At 35.5% G+C, this 9939-nt stretch overlaps 2 protein-coding genes across 2 annotated transcripts; one reads left to right on the plus strand and one right to left on the minus strand.

Moving 5' to 3' along the window:
* Positions 1 to 4721: 4721 nt before the first annotated feature.
* LOC134717615 (uncharacterized) lies at positions 4722 to 5628 on the minus strand. Its single transcript, XM_063580109.1, has 2 exons — positions 5621 to 5628; positions 4722 to 5133 (listed from the first exon to the last, which is right to left on the minus strand). Exons 1-2 carry the CDS (start codon positions 5626 to 5628, stop codon positions 4722 to 4724), a joined length of 420 nt encoding a protein of 139 aa, XP_063436179.1.
* Positions 5629 to 7563: 1935 nt separating this feature from the next.
* On the plus strand, positions 7564 to 9573 carry LOC134717616 (uncharacterized). Its single transcript, XM_063580110.1, has one exon. It carries the CDS (start codon positions 7564 to 7566, stop codon positions 9571 to 9573), a length of 2010 nt encoding a protein of 669 aa, XP_063436180.1.
* Positions 9574 to 9939: the final 366 nt, after the last annotated feature.

Here is a 9939-nt window from a genome sequence, read left to right on the forward strand (position 1 = left end):
TGGCAAGCGTTTTACTACCGGTAGGGAGAAGACCAAGTGACCATATTGCTATACCCCAGTCACCCTTGGGGACCAACTCATTTTCAAAAGACTACATTTACTTAGAATAAAATAGTCAGATAAACATGCACAGGATGAACTATTGCTTTTTTTGCCCCTGTCTCTGTGGTTAACAACATGGTATACTATATATGTCAATATCTAATTTACTATTTTATTCCAAATCAGGAAATCGTGTGTAAAAATACCTGTGCATACATGAACTAAAATATGAGAATGGAATGCATACACCAAAGCCATCCCAGATTATGATTGATTGATTGTTGGTTGCTAAACGTCCAGTGGCGAATATGTCATGCATATGCAGGACGAGAACAAGTTCACAATAAATACTATAGGTAGGTAGTGAAATAACAGAGGCCATATGGGATGATGGTCGGGAAAATTTGGACTGCCACTGGAAAATGAGGGTATACTGGATAGGGACGGGAATTTTGCCTTGCAACAGGTCACCTACGGACCCCTCAAAGAGTTGTTGCTAGGGTTCTTAACGTGCAACGCCCCAGTTTATGAAGAAGACGACAGACCCTTGCCATAACGGCCATTTCAATAAGGGTGTTTCCAATCCAGAATAAAGGGGGATTTGAATTACAAGTCCCCATTTAATTCCATTGATTGTTTAAAAAAGGGGATTCCAATCCCATGACCCCCCCCCCCCCCTCTTGGATATGTCACTGATATAGTTATGTTTTAGTTATAACATGCCTTCGTCGTATAGAAAAAACCATACCGAGATATGATAGGATTGATTGATTGATTGTTGGTTGCTTTACGCCGCATTAGCACAAAAAGGCTATATCGCGGCGAGAGCTAATTCGACTATTTTTACAATTTAAAGCATATTTTTAAAATAAGACAAAAGGTCCTTCAATATACTAAAATTCTTGACTAAAGCAAATTGAGTATATACAAATAAAAATCAACAGTAAAATAACGTGATAAAAATTAAAATCGATTTAAATATAATAAAAATTTTATATTCTATATAAATTCCAATTTCTTTTAAAAAAGCAACAATATTTGTAAATGGAACATTATTAAATAAATCATACATATTATTGACATTGAAATGCTTCTTACGAATATCAGCAAAGTCAATACAATTAATTAAAACATGTTTAATAGTATACTTGCAGTTGCAAGGAACACATTGTGGTTCATCTTCATTTTTTAAAAGATACTCGTGTGTTATTCTAGTATGACCAATACGGCATCTAGTAATAACACACTGATCTTTTCTGCACATAATATTATTAAAAGGTTTGCCTAAACTAGGTTTAATTTCATGCAATTTATTATCATCTTTTTTACTCCATTTATCTTTCAATATATTAAAAACATATTCTCTAATATTAGATTTAAAATCAGTATATGGTATATCACAGTTAGATAGAGGGTCACCCAGGGCATTCTTTGCCTCAAGGTCTACAGCTGTGTTTCCAAGGATTCCAACATGACTCGGAACCCATAGAAATATTATTTCTTTCAGAAGAATTTTTAAATTCCTCATTACATATAAAATTTTCAGGATTGTTGGGTTTTTAATTTTAGTATTTCGTATAGCTTGTAAACATGAAAGTGAATCCGAACATATAATAAATTTGGATTTATCTGAAGAAGCAATAAATTTCAAAGCCAAAATTATTGCTTCTGCTTCAGCAGTAAAGATGGATGCATCAGATGGCAAACGGAGGGTTGCAGCTCTGTCCCTGAAGACAGCAGCAGATGCAACCCTATCACCATCTTTTGATCCATCAGTATATACAGTTGAAAAATCGAGATAATCGGCTTTAATTTCAGCATAGTGTTGCTGAATTAAAAGAGGATTTGTTTTATTTTTATTGTGTTCACGGAGATCAAATATCATTTTTGGTTTGGGAAGTTCCCATGGAGGACATTTGCAAGTTTGAACTTGAGCAACAGATTTTAAATCAAAAGAAGCTAAATGTGGTTTTAAACGTAAACCTAACGGAGGAATTTTATTTTCATGTTTTGCAAAAATATCATTCATAAGTCGGATTAAAAACACAGCTGTAGGCAGGATTATCTGAGTGGGCTTTTAGTTTGACAGCATATTGAAGTCCAAGCTTCAAACGTCTGTCAGCGAGTGAGTGCTCATCAGCCTCTACATACAGACTCTCAACTGGTGAGGTTTTAAATGCGCCAAGACAGAGACGCAAACCTTGGTGATGCACAGCATCGAGAATCTGTATGTAGGACTTCCTTGCAGAGCCATACACTATAGAACCATAATCTAGTTTAGATCTCACAAGAGATCTATATAAATTGAGTAAAATGTTGCGATCAGCACCCCAGTCAGTGCTGCCGACAACTTTTAAAATATCTAAAGCTTTTAAACATCTCGCTTTTAACATTTTGATATGGGGTAGAAAGGTTAACTTTTTATCGAACAGTAAACCAAGAAATTTGGTTTCATCAACCATTTTAATTGGGTTGCCGTACAAAGTTAGTTCTGGATCAAGATGCAATTTTCTTTTGTTACAAAAATGCATCCCGACCGTTTTTTAAGTGGAAAATTTAAAACCATTTTCCGAGGCCCATTTTTCAATTCTTCCAAGACATAACTGCAATTGTCTTTCAATGTTATTCATATTTTTGCCTCTGTAACATATTAAAAAATCATCAACGTACAATGAACCTTCAATATTACTTTTTAAAACTTCAACAAGGCTGTTTATTTTAAGACTAAATAATGTAACAGATAAAATACTGCCCTGAGGGACACCCATCTCTTGATCATAAAGATCAGACATGGTGGAATTAACTCTAACATTAAATTGTCTGTTAGAGAGAAAATTAGAAATAAAATTAGGCATATTGCCTTTCAACCCCATATCAAATAGATCTTTTAAAATACCATATTTCCATGCAGTATCATAGGCCTTCTCAAGGTCGAAAAAGACCGACACCACATGCTCATTTTTCGCAAAACCATTACGGACAAATGATTCGAATCGAACAAGATGATCAAGAGTACTGCGACCCTGTCGGAATCCACACTGGATATTGGCTAATAGCCCATTGGATTCCAGGAACCAAACAAGGCGATCATTGACCATCCGTTCGAGTGTTTTACAGACACAACTGGTAAGAGCAATTGGTCGATAATTAATAGGATCCGTATGATCTTTACTTGGTTTTGGAATAGGCACGACGGTTGCAAGCTTCCAGATTGATGGTAAATCACCAGATTCCCAGATGTTATTCATGAGCTGCAAGAGAGCTTCTAGCGAGGAATCTGGCAAGTGTTTTAAGAGTTGGTAGTGAATATTATCAGGCCCACAAGCTGTATCATGGGCTTTTGACAGAGATGTTTTAAGTTCTTCAAGAGAAAATAATTTATTATAATTTTCACAATTTTTTTATTTAAAGTTTAATTTATTTTTTTCTTTTTGTTTTTTTTAACTTTTTTTAAGTCTTCTCTGAAGTTGTTACAAGAAGAAGATTTCGCAAAAGTTTCACCAAGCTTGTTGGCAATATCCTTTTCAGATGTTAATAAATCATTGCCGTCTTTGAAATGTTTTACAGTGGCTTTAGAATTTTACCTTTTATTTTATTTACCATATTCCAAACTTTTGTCATCGGAGTGCGAGATGTAATCCCCGAGACAAATTTTTTCCAGGATGTTCGTCGGGCTTGCCTACAAGTCCGCCGTGCCTTAGCGCGAAAAATACGGAAATTACTCAAGTTTTCCGTCGTTGGTTATTGATTGAACCATCTTTCAGATTTTTTACGGTCACCTATGGCTTGATCACATGCGTCATCAAACCATGGTTTACTGGGATGTTTTGGATTTGCCGAGGTCTTAGGAATAGCTCTGTCAGCAATTGACGTTAGAACTGTATTAAAAGTTAAAATTGGATCTTGCACAGTCTCAAACATCTTTGACTGAAGTTCCGCTCGACAGAGATTCTCAAACAAGGACCAGTCCGCCTTGTCAAGTTTCCAACGTGGTACTCTCTGTTGGGCAGAATTAAAAAGATGTTCAAGTACTATTGGAAAATGATCACTTCCACATAGATCATCATGAACACGCCATGAATAATCACGCCATGAATAATCCAGAAGCAGAGAGGGATCGCATATAGTGATATCAATAGAAGAATAAGACCCGTTTCCAGGATGAAGTTACGTATTAGATCCATCATTAAAAATGCATAATCCTTCTTGAGAGACAAAGTCCTCAATGATCTTACCTTTGGCATTATGAGTCTTGCTACCCCATAATGGATTGTGGGCATTGAAGTCGCCCATAAGTATAAATGGTGAGGGTAATTGATCAGTGAGGTTTTTGAGTTTTGCTTTATCGATAATTGAATTAGGTGGAATATATATCGAACATAATGTAATTGTTTTGTCTAATGATAAACGAATTGCAACTGCTTGCAGATCCGTTGTGAGTTGGACTGTGCTATGAATGACGTTGTCCTTCACAAAAATGGATGATCCGCCTGCAGCACGTTCATCTACCTTAGAAAATCTACTATACATGTTGTATCCTTTTAAAGATACGTTGTCACTTTCTTTTAGATGAGTTTCTTGAAGACAAAATGCAATAGGTAAAAAAGACTGAACTAGAAGTGTTAACTCGAGAAGATTTATTTTAAGACCTCGGCAATTCCATTGGATTATATTTGTCATTATTTAATAAAAGAAGTGCGAATGCTGTCGAGTTTGCCAGCATTCTTATTTCGCTCAGCCTGAGATCGTGATCTTTCGGGTGGCGGAACACTTTCAGTTTCCATTTCAGTTTCGATGATAAGTGTTGAAAATCTGTTGTGCGAGGAGAGTCGTCGATCTCCAGGACTACCCGCAGCTGGTGTATCTCCGCCTCGACCCCTACCCCGCGACCTCGAATCAGAAGACTTCTGAGAGGATGTATTTCCTGGCTTCTTTTGGACATCCTTCTTTTCTTGAGAACGAAGAGGAGATGGGGCTCTGGTAGACTGTGTACTGGACGAAGAAGATACCTTCTTGGGTGCAGATGAAGGAAGACTTTTGGAGGTGGAAGAATCATCTATGTCACTGGGAAGATCCCAGACAGATTCATCGCTCCAATTGTGTATTTCTACTGTTTCTTTTTATTTTTTTTCTCATTTTTTTTGGTGATGATAGTGAGCTCTGTAGGGAAGATTGAGTTGACTGAGTACTGGTTTGGAAGATATTGGTTTTCTTGGAATTAATATTCTATCGGTAGGTTCTGTTTCAACAGGCAGCATTTTAAAATTGTCCGCATCAATTGGCCAAGTCATGCGAGTTTGTGTATTCTCGTGACTGAATGAGCGGACAACTTTGCTGGCGTACGATGGTCTGTTTGAAACAAGGAGATCATTCGAAACAGAAGCTATCTGTTTATCTTCTGGGTAACTAATGTTTCTTTCTGTTTTGATTTTAATAATATTTTTTTCTTTAAGGTAAACAGGGCAGTCCCTAGACGATGAAAAATGGGATTCACCACAGTTTACACATTTAGAAGATTCAGAGTGACAGTTTGTTCCCTCGTGTCCTTCGTCAGAACACTTGAAGCATCTCTGCTTACCACGACATTGTTTGCTTCCATGACCAAACTTTTGACAAGTAAAGCATCGAATTGGGTTTGGGATAAACATGTCAACTCTGATTCCGAAGCAACCTAAAGTAATAGATGGAGGAGGAGTTGGAGTTCTAAAGGTTAAAAGATAAGTATTTAATTTGATTATATTTCCATTCTTTTTAATTTGAAATCTAATAACATTAGTTACACCTTGGCTTGAAAGTTCCTCACCGATTTCTTCCACGGTAAGGTCACCAAGGTCTCGAATGATCCCCTTACAGCTGTTCAAACTGTTATGAGGAGAGGCAGAAACAGGAAAGTTTGTTATTGTAGTCATTGTAAGTAAATTTGTTGATTGACTTTTGTTGGAACATTCAACCAACAAATTGCCAGATCTCATTTTTGAAACTTTTTTAACAGTACCAGCAACGCTTTGAATTTGTTTGTGAATTACAAAGGGCGATATTTTTGAAATTGGTTTTTCTTCTGTTCCTTTTATTACAATAAATCTGGGCCAACTGTCATCTTCCCGACAGGGCTCTGAATCATCACATTTTCTTTTCTTATGTATTAAAGCTGATTTAGAGGGTTTGTTTTGTTGTGCCATATGAAAGGAGAAAGATTCACCATTCTTGCCATCCACCCACCTCGGAGTGCCTACAAGGGCGATGCTGTGTTTCCGTGGCGAACCGGGATCGAGTGCTAATGCTGAAAACGAGCTCCAAATATAATGTAGCTGGTCCTCAAAATCAGCACCCAAGATCCACTGCGGAAAGCACCAGATGTTCCAAGAATAGTATACTCAAGCAGAGCGTATCCATCAAGCGAAAAAGAAAGCGTACCACTTGATTGACCCATGAGCCATCGCCTTCTTGAGATATGATAGGATATACATGTATTATTTATGTCAATAACACCATATGAAGCAACTATTATATGACATTTTTATTGTATATCAGTTCAACAAAAATGGAGTTTCTGAAGTTTTCAGTGCTGGGACAGAATCATTGGCTGTGCTAATTTGGTCCTTTGTCATGATTCCCGGAGCTCAGATGAGATCCCAACCAGACCATTGCAATGCAGCCCACCTTCCAGGAATGCCAAGTTTGTATTTATCAAGATTTAAACTGTTCATGTGTAAGCAGAACACGTATTTTAACAACCACTTCTGAATCCACCATTTTCTACATTTGAAAATGCCTGTACCAAGTCAGGAATATGACAGTTTTTGTCCATTAGTTTTTTTATGCGTTTTGTTATTTGATTTTGTCATGTGTTTGTGGACTTTCCAAATTGATTTTCCTCTGAGTTCAGTATTTTTTGTGATTTAATTTTTTAACATGATCAAAGTAAAAGTATATTTTTGCCTGAAGATGACGATAGACAAAATAAAGTGGACGATGTTCAATACACAGTAACAATACCTATTAAAGGTTCAACCTATTGTGAAGACTACCAGAACAATTATAAATTTACACCTACTTCCATAAGATTGAAAAAAGAAGTTTTAGTCGAAATGTTACAAGAAACAGATAATCCAAAGGACAAAAATGCAATTATTATGAAGACAAACATTGATGGTAAGCTACATCCCCTTGGCAATGTAGGACTTCAGAATATTCCCAAGGTAGCAGTAGCAATGAGAAAAAAAACGAATTAGTGAAAATAAGTCAAACATGTAACCTCATGGTTTGTCAAAAACATTAATGAAAGAAAGTTAAGGGGATCTTTATTACTATAGTAGACGGGCAAGTGGCTATCAGATGCACAGGACAACATGTACAACTATTAGCTCTAATCAATTGCACCTTAAATCATGTATATGAGACCTTTCTAAATGTTCATGAAACATCTATCGTCTTGTTCAATGTTTATATAACTATATTTTTGTATTTGTAATAAAGATTCATGTTTGTCGCGAACCGCGATTTATATTATATTATAGAGAAATGAAAGATATAGTTGAAACTCAAATGAAACAGCAAAATGAAATATTAATTAGACAACAAATGAAAGAAAACGATGAGTCATCTGTGAAACTGCCAAAGATAGATATAATTTCATTTTATGGTGACAAAATTAAATGGATAGAATTCTGGGATTCTTTCGAAAGCACTATACACAAGAACAAAAAACTTTCGAAGGTTGAGAAATTCAATTATTTGAAAAGTAAACTTGGTGGTGAAGCAAAACAAGCAATATCAGGTTTAAACTTGTCAAATGATAATTACGAAGTTGTAGTTTCAATTTTGCAAGAAAGATTCGGAAACATTCAGGTTGTTATTGATTTACATTATAATGAGATGATTAATTTAGAATCGGCGTCAAACAAAACTTCTTCTCTGAGAAAGTTCATGGATACATTAAATCGTCATCTACGTAGTTTAGAGGTGTTAAAGCAAAATGTGAGCCAAGACATATTCGTATCTATGGTTAAAAGCAAGTTACCAGAGGAAGTTCTTCTTCAGTTAGAAATTCAAAAGGAATCACAAGAAAAATGGACAGTTATGAGTTTATGTGACAAATTACGTGATTATGTGGTTGCGAGAGAAAAGTCTGACAAAAAGGAGACACCCAAAGAACGATCCAACGGAGCGTCAAACGGATCGTCCAACAGAGCGTTCAACGGAGGACAGACATTCCGTCCTAAGAATAAACCTTGGCAGACAAAAAATTCCAGATATCAGAATGGTAATCGAAATGGTCAATTAGTGAATTCAGCTGACGCTTTAGTGGCAACTACAGATAGTAAACCAAGTAACATATCTTATTTTGACAAATGTAGATATTGTTATCAACAACATTGGAGTGATGAATGCCCAAAGTATCAAAGTATTGAAGAACGCAAACGACAATTAAAAGGAAGTTGTTATAAATGTCTAAAATATGGACACCAATCAACTGATTGCAAAAGAAACAAAATATGCATCCATTGTAATGAAAAAGATTCTCACCATAGAAGTTTATGTCCTAAGAAATTCAAGTTAAAATTAACCAGTGTTCATTTGTCAGAAGAATACAATGGTAATGTCAACGAAGAATGTGTCAATGGTATAAATTTGGACTCTTATTCTGATGAAGGATGTGAAGTTGTTCATGAAAATGTGTTTATTTCATCTAGTGAAATGGTTTTGATGCAAACAGCTAAAACTAAAATTGGGAATCCTACTAATTCTATGCAACAGGAGACAAGAATTGTATTTGATTCTGGATCCCAGAGGACATATATTTCCCAGAAACTGGCCAACAAAATCAAACTGAAAGGTGAAAAAGAAGAGGAAATAAAACTTATAACATTCGGCAGTGATAAACCGAAAATTGTGAAGACATCTTCAACAAAATTGAACATCAAACTTAACAACGGGAAAACAGAAGATGGATGTTTTTCTAAATTCATTCGTAAGGAATACCTTTTTAGACATTTAAGTTCTATTCATCAACTTTCAAAAATGGATGCTAGACGTAAAGCTATAGAGGCTAAAAGAGGAGATATTAAAACTCCGGAAAACCAATACTACGAAGACGTAAGTGATGATGATACAATTCTAGATTTGTTACAAGACCTGAGTGACGTTCAAGATATTGGGGGAGATTTTAATATTGATGAATTCTTATCAATTGATGAAGGTGAAAATTTAATTCATGATGAAAATTTGAATGATTGTCTTTCAAGTACTGAAAGTGTAGGCTTAATGGAAACGAAGATGTTTTACGAAGACATTTCATCTCCTGATTCTTTTGAGCACAGTGTCGAAAATAATAATACATATAATGAAGTAATTGTGATAAGTGATGAAGAATACCGTAACAATTCTGAAACTGCTGTAGATATTTCCCATGTGACAACAAAAACACAAACAATCGTACTGACATTTACCAGGACTGTTTCATATATCAATGGAGATGAAGTTTTTTCTGAAGTCGAAACAGAACAACAATACTCTGAACATTATAATTAAAACCCAAATGTCTGGGTCGGGAGTGTCGCGAACCGCGATTTATATTCTTTTCATTTTCAATGTGCTCCATACTTATTATTATGTAATTTACAGATCCGTTCATTGTATTCATAACTCCGTTAATTGTCTATTATTTATGTAATTTATTCACGTGGCATATCTTCAACGGAGAAACGGAGTTGTATTTTGTTTAAAAGAAAAAGATTTGTAATTTGAAATTAGAGTAAAAATAAATGTTATACAGTGATTATGAGTTGTGTCTTAAATAAATTCCAATGATTGTGTTGACAAGGACTTACGCAACATTGTTTGGTGCCGGGACCCGGGACCTTTACTAATTGTTGCTTCTATTTTCAACCCATTGAT

The sequence above is a fragment of the Mytilus trossulus genome, chromosome 5 (assembly GCF_036588685.1).
Source record: "Mytilus trossulus isolate FHL-02 chromosome 5, PNRI_Mtr1.1.1.hap1, whole genome shotgun sequence".
NCBI lineage: Eukaryota > Metazoa > Mollusca > Bivalvia > Mytilida > Mytilidae > Mytilus > Mytilus trossulus.

What these genes read in the sequence shown, in the direction of transcription:
- LOC134717616 (XM_063580110.1), top strand. Translation starts at nt 7,564, where the DNA reads ATGAAAGATATAGTTGAAACTCAAATGAAACAGCAAAATGAAATATTA.